The 22,490-nt window shown below is 35.3% G+C and overlaps 2 protein-coding genes across 2 annotated transcripts in view; both read right to left on the reverse strand.

Annotated features, from left to right (window-relative positions):
• The window catches only part of LOC110112541 (mitochondrial substrate carrier family protein C), an 18,986-nt gene extending 12,864 nt beyond the window's left edge, over positions 1 to 6,122 (reverse strand). Inside the window, exons 1-2 of the mRNA XM_020844795.2 lie at positions 5,001 to 6,122; positions 4,495 to 4,912 (exon numbers count right to left, since the gene is read on the reverse strand). Coding sequence (XP_020700454.1) covers positions 4,495 to 4,912; positions 5,001 to 5,991 — 1,409 coding nt within the window. The 5' untranslated portion in view covers positions 5,992 to 6,122. The remainder of the gene's footprint in view (positions 1 to 4,494; positions 4,913 to 5,000) is intronic.
• A 1,006-nt stretch (positions 6,123 to 7,128) lies between these two features.
• LOC110112549 (glutamine-dependent NAD(+) synthetase) overlaps positions 7,129 to 22,490 on the reverse strand; it is a 31,731-nt gene continuing 16,369 nt past the window's right edge. The window contains exons 8-13 of the mRNA XM_020844804.2: positions 21,593 to 21,731; positions 17,614 to 17,790; positions 10,716 to 10,883; positions 8,911 to 9,006; positions 7,733 to 7,861; positions 7,129 to 7,651 (exon numbers count right to left, since the gene is read on the reverse strand). Of these exons, the coding sequence (XP_020700463.2) occupies positions 7,424 to 7,651; positions 7,733 to 7,861; positions 8,911 to 9,006; positions 10,716 to 10,883; positions 17,614 to 17,790; positions 21,593 to 21,731 (937 nt within the window). The 3' untranslated portion in view covers positions 7,129 to 7,423. The remainder of the gene's footprint in view (positions 7,652 to 7,732; positions 7,862 to 8,910; positions 9,007 to 10,715; positions 10,884 to 17,613; positions 17,791 to 21,592; positions 21,732 to 22,490) is intronic.

Consider the following 22,490-nt stretch of genomic DNA (forward strand, 5'->3'; position numbering starts at 1 on the left):
AATTCTTCAATTCCCAATATCCAAACCCTTCAAATTCCAAACTTCCAATCCTCAACACCAATACTCATTGCTGCTACTATATGCCAGATAACACGTATTTCTATACGTATCTGATCGATGACTAGCCTTAATCGAAAGTTCTCTCTCGTGATCGGGAGGGGTAATTAACTATAGGGGCTTGCGCCTATAGGAAACCAGAACTCAGATCATAAAGTCCTCACAAAATGAAGGCGAAATCTCTGGGTAGTGTCTTCTCTACAAACCCATCTGCCTTCCAAAATTTACCACGGAACTTAGTTCGTTAAAACTCCCCTCGCCGAAAATTAAAAATAAAAAGAAATCAAGCGAGTGGAGGCCGGGGCCGAATTTTCGGAGCCCACACTGGCACACACCATGTAGCACTTTGTCCCATAAAAGATTTAAAAAGTGGCCGCCATTGCATGTCATTTTATCTTATATGACACTTAATTCCCATCTTTTGGCCAGCGCATTACTCTAATATCATTTGTACAGCTCAAACTCTAAACTATCGAGGTATTATCTGCTTTGGCCTAATGGCCTCACGATGTTCTCCCATTTGTGTAACTTCCCAGAAGGTCACCCATCTTAGGATTGCTCCCACATGACCATACTTAACTTTGGAGTTTCTTAACAAAATTCCAACCATTATACCAAAAGGCGCATTGATATTTAAAAGTTTAGCTTCTTTTTATTTAAGAGATTTCACAACTTTTATATTATGTTAGAAAGGAATCAAATTGTAAAATACTACATTTACTTAATTTCCTTTTCAAAATATGCATATATGTGACTCTAGAAAAAATACATGATATATATATATATGCTTAGTAGAATATCCTCAACAATTGTTAAAAAAATATAATAATAAATAGAAAAATTCTTATTATAAATAACTAAGAAAAAATATATTAATTTAGAAAAAATAATAATTTATCATTCCAATCTTTATTTTTCATTGCCCATCCAAGCACCTTGCAGATAATCGACCAACATATGCATTACTTATAACCATTCTACAAAACTCTTTGATGAGGACATCGGCAGGAGATTTCGACGTGTTTACCATCGGAGGAATCGTAGATCGACGGCTACGATTCAGAGTCTCTATTTATGATGCATTTATGTACTTCTTTTATTTATAATTCAGATTTTACCATTGTACACCTATGAGGGATTTCTTTTATGTTGTAGCCCCGAGGACATTTGAGTCTTTATTTTCTCTTATTTCTAGATTTATATATAGAGTTCTTCACTATTGTATGAGGTTAATGATTGATTAATGAAATTTCAGCTTTTGGTTCTTTGTTTTCTTGTGAGCTCTTGAGAGAAGAGAGAACCCTAGGAGATGGTCAAGCATCACCTGTCAGTCGCTGGCAGAGGCTGGGCTCGCAACTCATATCCGTTTTTATTTTATTTTCCCCTTCCTTTTTCCCCCACCAGTGGGATAAAGGCTTGATGTTGTTGTTGTTGTTGTTGTTCCTTTTTCCCCCACCACCGCCCCCCTCCCCTTTTCCTTCCAACCTGCCGGCCAATCCCTCCATCCCCACCCTAAACTACCGGCCAACCTTCCCTTTTCCCCCACACCGCCGGCTTAGCCACCACAAATCCCCACCATCGGCCCCCCAAAACCCCAACCCAAACTCCACCCAAATCCCCTTAGCCGTCGGCCCCCACTAGCCCTAGCCTAGGCCGCCGGCTTTCCCCCCTCTCCAAGTCCTTGTTTTCAAATTCAAAAGGCCTCTTAATACCTTCCTAATTTAGCTTATTATTAATTTGGAAAGTATATTAATTTGAATTCAAATAATATTTGAAATTCAAAATCTTTCCTGATTAGTAAATCTATTTTAGGAAGCCCCCCTAATCTCTCCAAGTCTGAAATCAATTGGAATTAATTCCAATTTCAAGATTCATTGCACCTAGACACATTCATTAAATGTGGACAACCCCTCCCTCCCCTTTCTTTGGCCGCCCCCTCTCTCTCCCTTCTTGCCGCCGTCCCCTCCCTCTCTCTCTCTCTCTCCACTTAAAATTGTTTCCCAATTAAAACTCAATTTCCCCCATAATCCCTCCACCAATTAGAAAATTTAAATTCAAATTCTCCCTCCTTCCCTCTCAAATTAACTCCAATATTAATTTCTACTCAAGGTTAATTAATCAAGGAATTAATTCTATCCTCTCCTCTTTACTCCTCTTACCTACATCCCTAACCCCACGGCCCTCCTAGCCTTGGCCGAAATCCTCCCCATTCTCACCTTCCCCCCCTCTTCTCTTCTCCTCTACTTCATATACCTCCAAGGGATAAGCTTCACACATCGGCCTCCTCACCATGAATGGTCGGCCCTCAAAGAGACTACGGCTTCGTATATGATCTTCAAGGACGAGTAGATATCCTCATGTCTCCCTTCTTCAACCTCGACTTGGAGATTGATGACACCGTCGACTACGTCGACCGAATCTTTTTCACCTTGACATCTGCCATCGAAGAACATCAAATCTCCGGACAGTAGCGAATCATCAGACATCCACCAACTTCTTTCTTTTGGTGGCATCTCTAAGTTTGTTGAAATTATTCTTCCGCTGACCCCACCATCAAGAGTGAAAGTGAGGGGAACTCAAGGTGAACTTTCTTTTGTTAAAAGGTGAATTTTTGTTATTTATGCATCTAACGTTACTACAAGCTTGTTCTTATTTTAAATTGTTCTGTTAATGTTTCTTGTAACCGCATGTCAAAGCACATCTGCAACTAAGAAATCTTAGACTCTTATCGTGGTGAAACATTAAGTTTAAAATTAGTGAAGCTTAACATCTTGTTATTAATTCCTAAGAAATTTCTGTTTCAGTATATGTTTTACATCACCCTTGCTATGTTATCCTTCATTCAATTCATTAATATGCCCCTGAAGCATGCCAATCACACTCCGCCCCTAACCAAGTGATAGGTACCACTTGAGTATTTCAAGTGATTCCTATCGGATCTAAGCCAAATCGCAACTATTCCGCTGTTTTCTATGGGAAAACAGCCACCAAACACAAAAAACAGTGGAAAAAATCTGAGAGAGATCGTAGGAAAAATAGGAAAAACAATAGCAAACGATTGAATTTCACTAGTCGATGCAAAAGACAAGAAAGATACAAGTTCCTTCGATTCGAGAGGAAGGAAAAACTCTTCAAATCTCTAGTCGTAGCCTAGAGCCCAAAAGAAAAACCTAGATCTTCCAAATCACATTCAAAATCAAGATAACCCTCATTCCCCCCTCCTCTCCCTAATTAAATATGAAAGGAGAGTTACAAAAGACCTAATTACCCCTTCTAATTCAAATTCTCCCTCCCACAATTTGAAATTGTCTTCAAGTGGGCCCCCTAGCTTTTCCGCCCTCCCCCTGTTTGCCTGGCTTCCGCCGGGAATAAACCTGGACCGGTCCAGGTTGGACCGGTCCAGCCGGCTCAGGTGCCAGCCTAACACCAAGCTGCTAGCATAGCTATGCTTGAACGGGGGCATTGCATCCTCCCTCCATTCCCTCTTTTCTTTTATTGAAAGAGACATGCCCTTGATCTCTAAATGAGGGGAATAAACCTCATTTGGTCTCTGATAAACAGAGACCCAGCAGCACCTACCTCAACCGTTGTTAGATTAAACAGGGTTAAAGCAAGCTTCCCCATTTTAAAGCCAAAGCCACAGAAGCTTTGATCTCCCAAACAAGCTAATTACAACTTAGAAACGGATGATTTTATTACATACCAAAGGCATCCTCTTTATCATTAATAGGCCTTATCCCAACAATTGGGGTCTGCGTACCAAAGCATAAAAGTAGAATACTCAAAATACCATAGAAGCATATTATAGCAGCGTACAGACTAATCACAATGATTGCAACACTAATCAAGACTATTAACGACCACAACAGCATGCTCAAAAGCCCAAGAGCAATATAAAACATGCCAAAAACAACTACCAAAGACATCAAAATCAGGAAACCTAGAAAAAACCACAAGAAACAAAACAATAAAACAAGAAACTATAAAGCTAATAATTGGTCTATGCTAAAATTCCTAGTAATATGATATAATTCAAAGATTTGATTTATAGAAAAAAATTATAAAGCATAGAAATACTTTTTTTGATTCATCAAGTTTTTAATAGCTTCCTTAAAAATTCAATTTCATAAAAAATTACAATGATTATATGAATTACCAAGCTACTGAAACCTTTTTCAAAGAATGCTAACATTTTTTTTACACATACTGTTTGATTGGAAATTGAAAAATAGCAATTGAACATCCATTCAAACATTATGACTCGTTTGGAGCACTAGCAGAGTAACAACATGCCACCTACGTAGGAATTAAGAAAATATTAGAATTTTTAATTCTGAAATATCATCCTTTCAGATCAGTTATGATTAAAAAAATTTGAGCCACGTGAATGATGACATGCTAAAAAAAGTGCTAGTTTCAAATAAGACTCAGTCATACCGGGGATCATCCTGAAGCCGTTCTCTAGGAAGAAGTAGCATGAAATTTCGGAAATGACTGTAAGATATAGATCCTTCTTTATCTGCATTAAGATACCGCATCATGGCAACAGCATTATTTTCATTTGCCGGAAGCCCAGCACTTCTAAGAGATGTCAAGATTTGGTTCCTTTGAAGCGTTCCAGATTTGCTCAAACATAGTGTTGTATAAGCGCGAAGAATAGTTGGTTCCCTCTGATCCATCAAGGACAAAAATTGTTTCCAACCTATTGATTTTGAAAATAAATGTCCTCGAGTGCGACGGAAGAATTCCCTAGCATACTTCTTTGGTAATCTTCTTTTTCTCATTGCAATTTCTAGGTCTTCGAGAGTTACATGTCCATCTCTATCTCTATCCAATTCTTCAAAGAATCTCCTTCCTGTAAAAGTATTATTTTCGTTGCCTTTAAAAGATAATAAGGTGGTATGTATGTAAATCTCAGCATCCAAAGATTAAGAATTTTTTACCTTCTGCCTCTGTATACTGGAAGAAGTGCTGAACAGAGAACAGCTTTTTCTTGTCTGGATGATCTTTAGAGGTCCGTCCCAGCTGAAGAACAAGTTCTATCAACTCTCCTATGGATAGAGTTGAAAGCGTCGATTTTAGCCTCTCAACATTTGATAGTGGTATACTAATCAAAGCATTTCGAAATTTTGGCTGCACTACGACACTTGTAGGCTCTTCCTTATTTCCAGATAAACCGCAAAAATCGCACTCCTCCTTCACAGAGGAATGCTCCCCTACAAATCCTGAATGCAGTCCTACCTTAGCGAACCTTATATTGGATAAAAATCCGTCGAAATCTTCTTTCCTGCCTTTGATTATCTTCAGAAAGTCAACATGAGAAGCCAAAGGCTTGAATGTGCCCGATTGATCGTTCCTCTCCCCACCAATCCCCCTAATACGATGATTAAACTCCTTAAAACTACTAACGAAAGCTTCCAACGCAAGGCAAAGACTTCGCTCCAACCAAAACGCTTCCGCTTTCTTCGCATCCGAGACCGTCGTCTTGTCCGCAGACAACGAACCCATCTCACATTTTAATTCCTTCCGTCCAAACTTCGAAGGCAATGTTTCGTAGTTCTGACAACACTTTTTACTCGATTTAAACGGAAGCCTACCGGAAAAAATCGACCAGGCATCGTCGAATCCAAGACAACTAGAGCACGAACCTTCTTCTTCCTCTGAGTTCATTCTACCCACTATCTTCCCGCATCCACCAAACCCCTTCTTCAAGCATATCTTCCCCTCACCATCCGTAATCACCGACGATGCAACAACGCCAGGAGGTTTCTTCTTCAATTCATTCCTCCTCAACGCATTCCGAGAATCCAGAAATCGGGATTCCAAATCCATGACGGCTCGCCGAACACCGGATTCAATAGGCGATAACGCAACTCCGACGGCATGGAAGCGATCGTTCAAGAAGGACTCCAAGGGCTCAGCGATGGAAGCCATTGCTTGGATCTCCAGTTCATAAGAATCGGACAGTACAATCTGCCAAGAGGAATCGGAAAATCCGGTTTCTGAGAGCAGCAACGACGAACAGTGAGCGGAGCGGAAGAGGAGAAGCCTTTTTGGTCTGGCTTTATCAGGTCAGAACTTTTTTGGATAATGCAAAGCGAGTGAGCTGACGTGGGCTCGAGTATGATGGGACCCAACAACAGCTTTTTCGTGGTTGGCGCAATTTTGGGTGCGATGTTGGTCCCTCAGAAAAGTACCGAAAAAAAAAACTGGCGATCGAGTGCTGAGAAGGTTGGACGAGCGTAGATACGATGGCTCTAGGATTTTGACAGCTGGCTTCTTTTTATGAAAACAATTATATCAATTTTAAGATTAATTATTATTATTAATTTATTATATCACAACCCTCTTAAAATAAATTTTTATAACTATTTTAAATTAAATAAAATATTAATTCTTCGTGTATTAAATTTATTTTAAAATAAATTTTAATGAAAATACGTTGAAAAAAATAAAATAATTGACGGACGTGATGATTGCGTAAGATGTACGTTGCAATATGATTTATTGATTTGGATTCCATCAATAACATGGCGACACGTGGAGTTCGTTCTACTGTGTAAACAAATGGTGGATGCGGCGAGGGTTATCCATAGGAAGCTTTGGGAAAAAATATTTAATAAATGGTATATAAAATTTAATTGTGTGATAAAAAAATTAAAATAATTGGGAGAATTAATGAGGAGATAGAATTTTAAGGTTATCGGTTTCAACAGAATTTTAATAATTGTGGAAACTATATAATATTATCTATTAAAATCAATGCAGATATTTAAATAATATTTCATTAGTATTTTATTTAAGAAAATGATAAAGACTGCTTATCTTATTAAAGAAAGCAAGCTTTTGTAATATTTTGAACAGTTCAGCAATTAGTGTACTGTGGATTGACTTTTCAATTTTCTAATCTGAAATTTTCTTACAAAAATGAAATCAAAGGGCAGCTTTCACAATTGTTTAGGTTTATTTTACTGTTTATTAAAATAATTTTTTAGTAAAAAATTTTAATCTTTATTCTTGAAATTCAAGATAATCATTGTACTCATTTAGATACTAGCTTTAGAATGGAAGTGCTAATAACTGTGAAATATTAAATTTTCCATATTAAATAAAAAATTATATACAATTTATCAAATTTGAGTACTTAATGATCAAACCTGGTTAAGTTGATCATTTCAGGCTCATGAATGTCCATCCCAATCTCATGACAAATTATTATATCCAGATGCCGAACGTCATCTAAAAATCAATCAGAATGCGCCACATCACCCCCGTTCAGTACTGCAGCTCGGTATTGCATTCTGATTGATCTCCAGATGACGAACTGCGTTCGGAGTCTGCACAGAATAATCTCTCCTCATGACACTCATAGACCTACATGTGGGTTGCTGGAGCCTGCAGCTATGACACCCAGTCCACTTACCTGAGCTGAAGTGATTTCTGGTTCTTCTTCTCTTACTATGTTAGAAGGTGATGCTGTTTTATCATAATCAATATCATGCACAAGCTCATCGATCTTTCGAAACTGGTAAGGCCATCTTGAATTATAAAGAAACTGACGAAGATCAAATCTGTTATCTTCAGGGGAGTAGCTCTGCAGGTAAAGAGTTTTTTTTTTTTTTACATAAAAATACAGAAAGGTCGCTTAAAAAGAAGCAAGTGAGATTAATGATACTTCGGCATGGTAGGAAGGTGTCAGCACGGTCATTTTGTGTCGATTGATTGAGTAGTACTTGAAGAAATGCTTGACTTTGTCAGCCACTTCTGATGGAGAAAACTTACCATACCATTTATAGCAGAGATTCTGCAAAATGAGAAATAGAAAAGGAGAGCAAAAAAGCTTTAATCAATAGGATTCACATTTATATCACAAAATTCTCATGTTTTTTCATATCAAACACATATTTTTATATTTAACTATACATCAATTAAATCTCAAAATAACATAAAAAAACACCAACGTGAGGACGGCTACATGAATCCTTTTTCGCCAATGTGTCCTGTTAAAAGTCAAATTCTTATTTAAATCTAATAAAGAGAGATCATTTTTAATATTTTCTAACCAAATCTTTTTAGGTCTACATCTACCTTTCTTAACATAAGTCAAATCATCTGGGTCATCGGAAGGCCTCCGTTTAATGTGATGGAACCATCTAAGGCGACTTTCGCTAATTTTATCTTTCACGGGTGCTACTCCAACCTATATTAATTTATTTAAAAGTAAAATACATCTTTTCATGTATATACTTTGATGTGAATGATAAACAATATTAAAATGAAAGTCATAGATTTGTTAATGCATAAAAATATTATGATATGTATATAGATTCCCCTAAGATAAAATGACCCTGTTTTTCTAAAATTTGAAGCAATATTAAAATGTAGATACGGTGCGCAAAATATAGGCAAATGAAGTCTTCAGACTGTCCAATGTATGATCTTAGGGTTATGACTTAGGTGACAGAAGTCTTTTACAGGGTTATATTGGTTTAATGGCTACTGCAGATGCAAACAGCAAATAAAAGGTGGGTTACTCAAGTGGATAATCTGTGTACCCAAAAAATCTCATTCCAGTTCAAATTCGTATTGAAAATTTGCTTCTTCATGTAATAAGTTTAATGATCGCCAATTAAGAGCGTGTAGTAATGACAGAATAAGGCTTCATTTAGGACGGCTTTCTTCCTGCTTTTTAAAGCAATTTTCTAGTAAAAGAATAAAAAAAATTTAACTAAAAAGTCATTTTAAGAAGCAATAAGAAAGTCATCCGAAACGAAGCCTACGAAACTAATTAACCAAGAGAGAATCATACAAAATAATTTTTGGAAGATGTAGAAATAGGGATCGGAAAATAACCTGAAACATTGACACAGGGCCGCAGCGAAATATCTTTCGAAGCCTTCCAAATACTGACAGTTCCTCATATGTCATGCCCATGTCTGCTTCATCTAACTGCAAGCATCAACAAAAGCTATAAAAATCTAAGAAGACTTAATAAGTTATACTTCAAACATAAAGCAACCTTGCAAGATTAAACAAGCCAAACACAAACAAGACTCTTGAAGATTAGGTTCTAACCAAAACCTTAAAAATTGTTGACTGTTTTGCAGATATTATGAATGATTAACTTTGAAAGGTCATTTTCAAAGCCTTTGCCTTAGAATGAATTCTCAATTTGTCGCATAAGGTAGTAACCCCTCGAGCTAGATGAAAAATCCTAATATATATTGACTCATAAAGATGCTAAGCTTAAAATTAAAAATAACAAGGTATTTAAATTAAGTAGTAATGAAATGGATCATTTAACTGGATCTTTTAGGTCATTATGATTAGAGGAGTAAACAAGTTGAACTTGAGCAAACTTAATGCGTATTTATCTTTGGCCTGTTCGATTTTTTTTTTGTTTGAATTAGGCTCGTGTTAGGAATTGTTCGTACAAGAAAGGCATCAGGGAGAACATTCTTTATGGGAAAGATGGTGCTTCCCTTGATGAGATTACACATGCTGCTAAGCTCTCAGAGGCAATAACCTTCATTAATAACCTTCCTGATGGTTATGAGACACAGGTAATCAATCTACTTTTTTTATTGCAAATAAGGGTGTAAACAAGCCAAAGATGAAGAATTTTGACACCCTTTACTGAAAACTAGAACAGTAAAGGCCTTTACTGTTGTATGATTCCATTTGTACTTGTAGGTTGGAGAAAGAGGAATCCAATTATCAGGAGGGCAGAAGCAACGCATTGCAATATCTAGAGCCATACTGAAAAACCCTTCCATTCTCCTCCTTGATGAGGCCACTACTGCTTTGGATGCTGAGTCTGAAAAGAGTGTACAAGAGGCACTTGATCGGGTGATGGTTGGCCGCACCACAGTTGTGGTGGCACATAGGCTTTCAACAATCAGGAATGCTGATATCATTGCTGTTGTTGAAGGTGGAAAGATTGTGGAGACAGGAACCCATGACCAGCTTATTTCACAGCCTCAAAGCATGTACTCATCACTTGTTCATATCCAAGATGCTGCAAGTCTGCGAGGCTCCTCTGAGAGTTCAAGTTTTAGGAGACCTCAAAGGTAATGATCATGCATGCAAGTTATAAAATACACTCGCTTTGCAATTTATCCTATTTTTTGTTTCCCTTAGCGTCAAGTTTTCACGATAGCTCTCCCTTGGAGCTACAAGTTTAGGAGCCAGCTTCAGATCTGATAAGGATTCAGTTGGCCACTTTGTTCCTGAAGCAAACGATCCTTCAAAAAAGAAGTATGTTTCTGTGGGAAGATTATATTTCATGGTTGGTCCTGATTGGATTTATGGGGTGTTTGGCACTGTGGGAGCTTTGGTGGCAGGTGCACAAATGCCACTTTTTGCTCTTGGAGTAACACAGGCTCTTGTTTCCTATTACATGGCTTGGGAGACCACACAAACTGAAGGAATTGTTCGCATTTTGAGAGTCTTTATTATGATCAGGCTAAAGTAAAGTAATACATAATCATGCTATAACTGATTATATAACAAAATAAACAAAATGAGATAAATAGAACATCAAAAAGTGCTCCCGTGTACTTAAAGAAAGTTAAACATATATAAAATTGCAATTGAAGTTCACATTTCAACAAATTAACTACTGGATGAGAATAACAGTGAGCTTTAAGTAGTAATACCTGATTATAATCGGAGCGTATTGGTTCTAATTCAGCAGTAGGAGGTGCAGCTTCAACTTCTGCCAAAGAAGGATAATCGAGATGAAAAGCTGCCCACCTCAAGAAAGATCTAAGATCCTGCTTGCTTATACTCCCAATTGGATTTATATCTGCTGAACTGCAGTCATACTTAAACAAACATATAATAGTGTTAGTTAAAATGAAATTGTTGCATTAATTGCTGGTAATACATATTAAATTTATATATAGTTATCTTCAAGGTTGTTAAATAGTAATTAATACAAGTTTTTAACTCGACAAGGAAATAAATACAGAGAACAGATGATTGAAAAGAAAAAGCTAAGTGATGTAGAAAAAAGAATTAAGGGATTCAATTTCAACCATAAGTTCCTCCTTCAACCATCTAATGTTCCATATCTTTCCAGGACAATCTCATAAGAAAGTAAGGCTTCGTTTGGGACAGCTTTCGTATTGCTTTTTAAAACGACTTTCTAGTACAAAAATTTCAAATTCAAAAAATTTTTCTACTAGAAATTGTTTTAAAAAGCAAGAAGAAAGCCGTCCCAAACAAAGCCTAAATTTGGGTACTTAAATTAAAAGCTTTGAAACATTTTCTCTACATAAGAAATAATATTGCTCACCCTTTACCTTCTATAACTAGATGACATTGACAATTTCAACATTAACTCACTTTTCAACATTTTGACCATTAAGAATCCTACCTGACAAGAAAGCAACAAAAATAATGTGTACCTTTGTTAGATAACCTCGTAATGCTTCATCGACGTTTGAACTGCCCAACACAAGATAGAATCCAGATTTATTATGAACCCATGGCATTAGAGAAGCCATCATAAATGCAAGAACCATCCTAATTCGAGCTTGAATATTCTGCAATGCTAAATTTTCAGCATTTGATCCACCATCAACCTGAATTCAAGAAAATGTTCAAACATTATTACTCCAATATAATTGCTGAATATCTATTATTGCATTCTAAACAACCTGGGCTGGTACTGCACCAAATAAAAAAAAGGCATTTATGGAAAGCCAAAAACCTCAAAAACCTATTATCTTAACTGATAGAAAAAATGAAGGCACATTAAAAAGAGATGATTTCAGCTCAATTAAAAACTAGAAATCTCCATTTCAATCAGCAAATTAAGAAGAACAAGACTAGGTAAGGATTTTTTTTTTTTTTACAAGACTAGGTAAGGATGAGTATTATGCAAATTATCAAATTATACATACAATCTTAACCTAAAATGAATGTAATTTTCCATCACAGCAACAACAACATCAAACATTATGGGGTCGGCTACATGAACCATTTTTCTCCATTGTGTCTTGTTAATTAAAGAATTTATGTCGTGATTATTCGTCAAGTTTTATGCATGCTGTCGACTATCTAACACAACCATCCACTTTTCTCATCCAGGACTTGTGACTTGGCAACGACAATATTTAAATGGTTGGGGCATGAACCAAAGAATAATCTATAATATCTCCCTAAAAGTAAAATAAAATATTATTAAAAGCGCAAGCTACCTCAAGCCGATATGGCCACCAATACACAAGGTGCTAAAAACCAACCTAAATGCTTACCTAAGTGAGGTGCGATAAAAGAAATAATTGCTTCACTTAATAAATATATTTAAAAAATGAAGACTACGAAAAGGGATATTATAAAGTTCCAAGAGAAGTGCTCATGAAAGTTCTATAAAAGAAATAAGTTAATAATACTTATATTCATATCATTATGGATATGTATGCCGGAGTTGTTACTTGTTTTCAAACACAAGGTGATTTGACTAAGCATTTTCCTATTTTAATTGGATTGCATCAAGGACAATTTTAAGCCATATCTTTTGCTTTAGTCATGGATGTTCTTACTAGACATTTGCAAGATGCTGTACCATGGTGTATACTTTTGGCTGATGATATTCTTCTTGTTGATAAGACTAGAGAGGCAGTTGATGAAAGACTTGAATTATGGATGCCAATATTGAATCTAAAGGATTTTGGTTGATTAGAATTAAAACCAAATACATGAAATATAATTTTAGTAGTAATAGATCTAGTGGTGGGATTGTGACCTTAGGATATCAAGTCACTAAAAAGAGTGCATGTCCTAGATATCTTAGGTCTATTGTTCGAAGCGATGATGAAATAGATTGGGATATTATTAGTAGAATTTAAGTTGGATGGTTGACATGGAGGAATGCATCGGGCATGTTATGTAATAACCCAAACTCTTAATTATCGAGATATTGATTGTTTTAGCCTAAGGGCCTCACAGTTTTGCTCTGTTGGTGTAACTTTCCCAAGAGATCACCCATCCCAGGATTTCTTTGGGATGAACACGTTTAACTACGATGTTTCTTAATGAAAAATTTCAACCATTACACCAAAAGGCGTCTTGATGTTTATGAGCTTAGCTTCTATTACTTAAAAGATGTTTCACAATCTCCCTCACTTAAGTAACTGATGTCTCGATTAGAATCTTTATCACATAATCATACACCAGGAAAATAAGATTCTAGAGGTGGCCCCTATAAGTTCAAGTGGTGACTCCCGCCGTGTCGAACTTTGTTCAAACAGGGTTCAGAGGCGGCTCCTCTGGCCTAGCATTTTATCTTGTATGACACTTAGTTCCCATCTTTCGGCTGGTATATTACTCTGATACCATTTTTAAAAGCCCAAACTCTTAACTATTGAGATATTGTCCACTTTGACCTAAAGGCCTCACAATTTTGTCATGTTGGTATAACTTTCGAGGAGAACACCCATCCCAGAATTTCTTCAGGATGAGCACGCATAATTGCATAGTTTATTAATAAAATTTCGACAATTACACCAATAAGAGAGTCGATATTTAAGAGTATAGCTTATTTTACTTAATGGATTTCACATGTTTGATAGAAAAGTATCCCTCAAACTTAAGGCAAAATTTTATAAGTGGTGATGAGACCTGCAATACTTATGGTGCAAAATATTGTCCATTACAAGAGAAGCATAAATTTAAGTTAAGTGTTGCAGAGATGAGTATGCTCAAGTGGATGAGTGGCTTTCCACTTAGAGACATAATATAAAACAAAAAATATACATGAAAATGTTGGAGTAGCTCTAGTGGCGAATAATATTAGAGAATAGTTTTAAAATTAGATTTAAATAAGAATTTGACTCTTAATATAACACAATGTATAAAAAGGATCATAAAGCCAATCCCACGTGGTGAGATAAATGTTTGTTGTTGTTGTGGAAACTTTGAAAAATATAAAATGATAATCAACATTGAAATTGTGTTATAAAAATAAATTTTTAGAACCTATATTACACTTGAATTCCTAAAATCTTCTTGAATGAATTATCTTAAATAAAGTATTTGAACAAAATGTTTAATAACTTGAAAATTTTAATTGCTTGAGTTTTTAGCATGCATAAAGTAGAGAAAATAAATTTCTAACCCCCCATCACTAGAACACCACCCCCACCCCACACCACCTCACTACAAAACCCACGCACCTTCCCACGTTTTGACAGAGAGTCACAACTATTCACCCAAATTTTGGAGTCATTCAAGCTTAAAATTTGTTTAAGGTTTATTTAATCAAACTAGGATTTGTAATTCCCATAATTAGGTCTAACTAAATTTCTAATTAAAACAACATAATATTAATATGTTAAATTAATTGTACAAGTTTTGCAATTATTTAGTACAAATTTGGGTGAGGTTTGGAATCCTTTCAAAAAATTAAAATAAAAAAAGATGAGAAATATGCTTAACAGGTCAATTTTGATCCATTATTATTTCTCTTCCTCCTTGAAGTTACAAAAGTTGTTGGGTCAAGCAAACTCAAGCCCCTGTCGCTCGAGAAACTGGCAAATAACACATAATGCGACTACTTTCTCACCCAAATGCAAAACCTACCATAACACAACCAAAGATCACATACACAACATAAAAAAATCATAGTAGCCATATAATCCTTCCCCTAAGAATCACATGACTTATAATCATAGACACCGCTAAAATTGTTCATTCCTCCCTAAAGTTTCACGCTAAATCAATAGCCCTCAACCTCATCAGCCTACATCTCTCCCAACTCTCCTCATCCATGACACCAAGAAAGACCAAAATTAAGAGAACACCAACAACCCATTTCTTGCATGTTATATGCCAAGTCCATGCAAGATCTACCAAATACTTTCACCTTCTCTATATATATGTTATTCTCTATCAAAAAACACCAATGGAAGAAGCTCGACATAACTACAAGTGAAATTCATTTTTCGCCCTCGAATTCATGATTGCAAATATAGAATTCCATCTTCATGAATCACCTAGGATAAATAAACACACAAAAAAAAACATTTTCCGAGGCTTTCAGGCAAATTCAATTCAAAATTAAATAGGCAAGCACCTCATTGCCTAGCACCAACAAGTCACATGCTAACATAAGCAAAACATTTAATGGCGCTCACCTAAGAGGCGTATGAATCCCATTGGCCTAACCTTGTGCCACCTCACTCGAGTGCTTAAGTGGTTGGTTAGATCACCTTTAACAGCAGTAGTCGAAAGTGGGCTGGATCACCTTTAACAGCACTAGACACTAGACAAAGGTGGATGTAAATGTGTAGATGCCTGATATATAGGACATAACATAATGATTAGAGAAAATGACACATGAAAACAACAAACTATCAAAGGACATCAAAATAATTAAAGTTCTAATTGTGCCTTTTACATCATCCATTGATAATGAAGGTTCAGATTGTGTAAAATCAGCTTAAACAAAAAATCAAATATGAAAGATCAGAGGCTTGGGGACGAGCAATCAGAATCAATGCCAAACAAGCTGAAAGTTATTTAGAAATAAAAATTTATCTTTATACAATAACCAAACAACACCTACCAATGGAAGGCCTTGCAGCAGTTGCAGATGCTAAAATGTCTAAAGGCAATAATTGCCACTTAATATGCAATCTTGTACACCAGCGCAGAATAAATTTCTGAATTTATAGAGAAGCAAATAAATTGGGATACCAAATTGATACAGTTACCAGCGGTTCGGACCAACTATAACTGAGACAATATTAAGTTCAAAACTTACTAATCAATTATTCTAAAATGTAATAGTATTGCATGTAACCCTCTTACAACATCATACATATTTTTAATAATCACATGTAGTGCATGCTAAAATAGTATAAAGGTACAAAAAATGAAGTCCAGTATTATTTTGCATTTGATTACCTTGTAACGTGGTTTCCTCCCTGTTACTGTTTGGAACAAAGAGAGAAGAGCGAAAATAACAGTGTCTATATTTACATCAAGGTGCCAGGAACCTATTTCTTCAGCTAATTTCTTTGCTCTAGCCCTTGTAGCATCAGAGCTGAAAGGAATAAAGAAAAAAGTCATCAAAGACAACAAAATCAACAAAATGTGCTGATGTGCATAGTCAAAAAGAACAGATGTGGGTAATGATGCATGGACATGATATACCAGAGTTTATTAGAAGCAATACAAGAGTAGGATGAGAAACGAAAAATAGTATAGTTCATGAAAAGTCACAATGGGATTTATTCCATGTTCTTGGACAGAATGAAAATAACATAAGGATTCATAAAGTCAACCTCAAAACAGTTGGCTAAAGCTAAAGAAGATGGTAACTTACTTACAAGGAATAAATAATTTCTCTAAAGAAATCACACAAGTTTATTTTTTCTTGATTTTAAACCATCAGCTTCAAAATGATCTAGACTAACCTGATACGCCTTAGGTTTCACAAATTAGGGTTTGCCCTAATTCTCCTTCAAGGATGAAATTTCTCCACCAAATCAAAGTTAACCCAAAACAAGAAGAATGAGAGGAAGAAAAAAAAAGAGTTTTGCATTAATCTTCAAGACAAACAAAAGACAAAGCTAGTCCACTTCGAGAATGATCAAATCTCCCCAAAAGAAACCCTAGAGAAAACAAGAAGGAAAAGATAAAGAACTTTCTTCACATGATGCCCCCAAAATAAACCCTAATGGTTCCTTTCATACAATCTCACAACTTCCCCCTCATCCCTAAATTTCCCCCCATCATCCACCCAAAACCTGGCCGCCCCCCTTGATGCCCAAGGATTCAAGTAAGTGGGCCCATGGGGCCCACCGTGACCCTCTCCCCTTGCTCACCAGGTTCGGCCCCCCCCCCCCCCTTCTGCCAAAGAAGGATAATCGAGATGAAAAGCTGCCCACCTCAAGAAAGATCTAAGATCCTGCTTGCTTATACTCCCAATTGGATTTATATCTGCTGAACTGCAGTCATACTTAAACAAACATATAATAGTGTTAGTTAAAATGAAATTGTTGCATTAATTGCTGGTAATACATATTAAATTTATATATAGTTATCTTCAAGGTTGTTAAATAGTAATTAATACAAGTTTTTAACTCAACAAGGAAATAAACACACAGAACAGATGATTGAAAAGAAAAAGATAAGTGATGTAGAAAAAGAATTAAGGGATTCAATTTCAATCATAAGTTCCTCCTTCAACCATCTAATGTTCCATATCTTTCCAGGACAATCTCATAAGAAAGTAAGGCTTCGTTTGGGACAGCTTTCGTATTGATTTTTAAAATGGCTTTCTAGTACAAAAATTTCAAATTCAAAAAATTTTTGTACTAGAAATTGTTTTAAAAAGCAAGAAGAAAGCCGTCCCAAACAAAGCCTAAATCCGGGTACTTAAATTAAAAGCTTTGGAACATTTTCTCTACATAAGAAATAATATTGCTCACCCTTTACCTTCTATAACTAGATGACATTGACAATTTCAACATTAACTCACTTTTCAACATTTTGACCATTAAGAATCCTACCTGACAAGAAAGCAACAAAAATAATGTGTACCTTTGTTAGATAACCTCGTAATGCTTCATCCACGTTTGAACTGCCCAACACAAGATAGAATCCAGATTTATTATGAACCCATGGCATTAGAGAGGCCATCATAAATGCAAGAACCATCCTAATTCGAGCTTGAATATTCTGCAAAGCTAAATTTTCAGCATTTGATCCACCATCAACCTGAATTCAAGAAAATTTTCAAACATTATTACTCCAATATATAGTTCATAATAATTGCCGAATATCTATTATTGCATTCTAAACAACCGGGCTGGTACTGCACCAAATAAAAAAAAGGCAATTATGGAAAGCCAAAAACCTCAAAAGCCTATTATCATAACTGATAGAAAAAAGGAAGGCACATTAAAAAGAGATTATTTCAGCTCGATTAAAAACTAGAAATCTCCATTTCAATCAGCAAATTAAGAAGAACAAGACTAGGTAAGGATGAGTATTATGCAAATTATACATAACAATCTTAACCTAAAATGAATGTAATTGTCCATCACAACAACAACAACATCAAGCATTTATCCCACTATGGGGTCGGCTACATGAACTATTTTTCTCTATTGTGTCTTGTTAATTAAAAGATTCATGTCGTGATTATTCGTCAAGTTTTATGTAGGTGGTCGACTATCTAACGCAAACCTCCACTTTTCTCATCAAGGACTTGTGACCTGGCAACAACAATGTTTAAATGGTTGGGGCATGAACCAAAGAATAATATATAATATCTCCCTAAAAGTAAAAAAATATTATTAAAAGCGCAAGCTACCTCAAGCTGATATGGCCACCAGTACACAGGGTGCTAGAAACCAACCTAAATGCTTACCCAGGTGAGGTGCTATAAAAGAAATAATTGCTTCACTTAATAAATATATTTCAAAAATGAAGACTATGAAAAGAAAGGATATTATAAAGTTCCAAGAGAAGTGCTCATGATAGTTCTATAAAATAAATAAGTTAATAATAATTATATTCAAATCATTATGGATATGTATGTCGGAGTTGTTACTTGTTTTCAAACACAAGGTGATTTGACCAAGTATTTTCCTATTTTAATTGGATTGCATCAAGGACAATTTTAAGCCATATTTTTGTTTTAGTCATGGATGTTCTTACTAGACATTTGCAAGATGGTGTACCATGGTGTATACTTTTTGCTGATGATATTCTTCTTATTGATAAGACTAGAGAGATAGTTTATGAAAGACTTGAATTATGGATATCAATATTGAATCTAAAGGATTTTGGTTGATTAGAATTAAAACCAAATACATGAAGTATAATTTTAGTTGTAATAGATCTAGTGGTGGGATTGTGACCTTAGGATATCAAGCCATTAAAAAGAGTGCATGTCCTAGATATCTTAGGTCTATTGTTCAAAGCGATGATGAAATAGATTGGGATATTATTAGTAGAATTTAAGTTGGATGGTTGACATGGAGGAATGCATCGGGCATGTTATGTAATAGCCCAAACTCTTAATTATTGAGATATTATCCACTTTAGCCTAAGAGCCTCACAATTTTGTTCCATTGGTGTAACTTTCCCAGGAGGTCGCCCATCCCAGGATTTCTTTGGGATGAACACGTTTAACTACGAATTTTCTTAAAGAAATTCTGACCATTACACCAAAAGGCATCTTGATGTTTACACCAAAATGCGTCTTGATGTTTAAAATATTGAAAGAGAAGCATAAATTTAAGTTAAGTGTTGTAGAGATGAGGATGCTCAGGTGGATGAGTGGCTTTCCACTTAGAGACATAATGCAAAACAAGAAATATACATGAAAATGCTGGAGTAGCTCTAGTGGTGAATAATATTAGAGACAATCATTTTAAAATTAGATTTAAATGAGAGTTTGCCTCTTAATATAACACAATGTATAAAAAGGATTCATATAGCCAATCCCACGTGGTGGGATAAATGTTTCTTGTTGTTGTGGTCCTTGTGGAAACTTTGAAAAATATAAAATGATAATCAACAATTGAAATTATGTTATAAAAATAAATTTTTAGAACCTCTATTACACTTTAATTCCTAAAATCTTTCTAAATGGATTATCTTAAATAAAGTACTTGAATAAAATGTTTAATAACTTGAAAATTTTAAGTGCTTGAGTTTTTAGCATGCATAAACAGAGAAAATAAATTTCTAACCCCCATCACTAGGACACCACCCCCACCCCACACCACCTCACTGCAAAACCCACACACCTTCCCACCTTTTCACTGAGAGTCACAACTATTCACCCAAAATTTGGAGTCATTCAAGCTTAAAATTTGTTTAAGGTTTATGTAATCAAACTAGGATTTTTAATTCCCATAATTAGGTCTAACTAAATTTCTAATTAAAACAACTTAATATTAGTATGTGAAATTAATTGTACAAGTTTTGCAATTATTTAGTACAAATTTGGGTGATGTTTGGAATCCTTTAAAAAAATTAAAATAAAAAGGTTCGAAATATGCTTAACGGGTCAATTTTGATCCATTATTATTTCTCTTCCTCCTTGAAGTTGCACAAGTTGTTGGGTCAAGCAAACTCAAGCCCCTGTCGCTCAAGAAACTCTCAAATAACACATAATTTCGACTACTTTCTCACCCAAATGCAAAGCCTACCATAACACAACAAAAAATCACATATACAACAAAAAAAATCATAGTAGTCATATACTCCTTCCCCTAAGAATCACATGACTTATAACCATAGACACCACTAAAACTGTTCATTCCTCCCTAAAGTTTCACGCTAAATCAACAGCCCTCAACCTCATCGGTCTACATCTCTCGCAACTCTCCTCATCCATGAAACCAAGAAGACCAAAATTAAGAGAACACCAACAACCCATTTCCTGCATGTTATACTCCAAGTCCATGCAAGATCTCCATCTCCATTGCTAACCAAATACATTCACCTTCTCTATATATACGTTATTCTCTATCAAAAAACACCAATTGGAAGAAGCTCAACATAACTACAAGCGAAATTCATTTAGAGTCCCTCGATTTCATGATTGCAAATATAGAATCCCATATTCATGAATCACCTAGGGTAAATAAACACACACAATATATATATATATATATATATATTTCCTGAGGCTTTCAGGCAAATTCATTCATAGTAAATAGGCAATCACCTCATTGCCTAGCACCAAAAAGTCACATGCTAACGTAAGCAAAACATTTAATGGCGCTCACCTAAGAGGTGCATGAACCCCATTGGCCTAACCTTGTGCCACCTCACTCGAGTGATTAAGTGGTTGGTTAGATCACCTTTAACAACAGTAGTCGAAAGTGGGCTGGATCACCTTTAACAGCACTAGACACTAGACAAAAGTGGATGTAAATGTGTAGATGCCTGATATATAGGACATAACACAATGATTAGAGAAAATGACACATGAAAACAACAAACTATCAAAGGAAATCCAAATAATTAAAGTTCTAATTGTGCCTTTTACATCATCCATTGATAATGAAGGTTCGGATTGTGTAAAATCAACTTAAAAAAAATCAAATATGAAAGATCAGAGGCTTGGGGACGAGCAATCAGAATCAATGCCAAACGAGCTGAAAGGTATTTAAAAATAAAAAATTATCTTTATACAATAACCAAACAACACCTACCAATGGAAGGCCTTGCAGCAGTTGCAGATGCTAAAATGTCTAAAGGCCATAATTGCCACTTAATATGCAATCTTGTACACCAGCGCAGAATAAATTTCTGAATTTATAGAGAAGCAAATATATTGGGATACCAAATTGATACAGTTACCAGCGGTTTGGACCGACTATAACTGAGACAACAATATTAAGTTCAAAACTTACTAATCAATTATTCTAAAATGTAATAGTATTGCATGTAACCCTCTTACAACATCATACATATTTCTAATAATCACATGTAGTGCATGCTAAAATAGTATAAAGGTACAAAAAATGAAGTCCAGTATTATTTTGCATTTGATTACCTTGTAACGTGGTCTCCTCCCTGTTAATGTTTGAAACAAAGAGAGAAGAGCGAGAATAACAGTGTCTATATTTACATCAAGGTGCCAGGAACCTATTTCTTCAGCTAATTTCTTTGCTCTAGCCCTTGTAGCATCAGAGCTGAAAGGAATAAAGAAAAAAGTCATCAAAGACAACAAAATCAACAAAATGTGCTGATGTGCATAGTCAAAAAGAGAACAGATGTGAGTAATGATGCATGGACATGATATACCAAAGTTTATTAGAAGCAATACAATAATAGGATGAGAAACGAAAAATAGTATAGTTCATGAAAAGTCACAATGGGATTTTTTCCATGTTCTTGGACAGAATGAAAATAACATAAGGATTCATAAAGTCAACCACAAAATAGTTGGTGAAAGCTAAAGAAGGTGGTAACTTACATACAAGGAATAAATAATTTCTCTAAAGAAATCACACAAGTTTATTTTTTTATTAATTTTAAACCATCAGCTTCAAAATGGCAAATCTAGAACAACCATTTCTAGACCAACCATCAATTTTACTCATTGTATGCAATTAATAGTAATTTAAAATCAAAGTTCATTAATTATCACAATAATTAGGTTAGGAACTAGAGATACTGGCAAATAGCTCATATCGTGAAATATGATTTCCATTTGGAAATCCTGCAAAAAGTTACATATATATATATATATATATATATATATATTAAGTTACTCATGTACTAATAAAATACTAACTGAATAGATGATCAAGCATATATCTAGATGGCTAAGAAAACAACTGTGAACCCATGCTAGAGCACACATACAAACACCGACAGGAACACTTGATGCAATCATTCATAAACACATGCATTAGCAAATATTTGCATTATAACTTTACAGGAATTAC

The sequence above is a fragment of the Dendrobium catenatum genome, unplaced genomic scaffold (assembly GCF_001605985.2).
Source record: "Dendrobium catenatum unplaced genomic scaffold, ASM160598v2 fragScaff_scaffold_133, whole genome shotgun sequence".
Lineage (NCBI taxonomy): Eukaryota > Viridiplantae > Streptophyta > Magnoliopsida > Asparagales > Orchidaceae > Dendrobium > Dendrobium catenatum.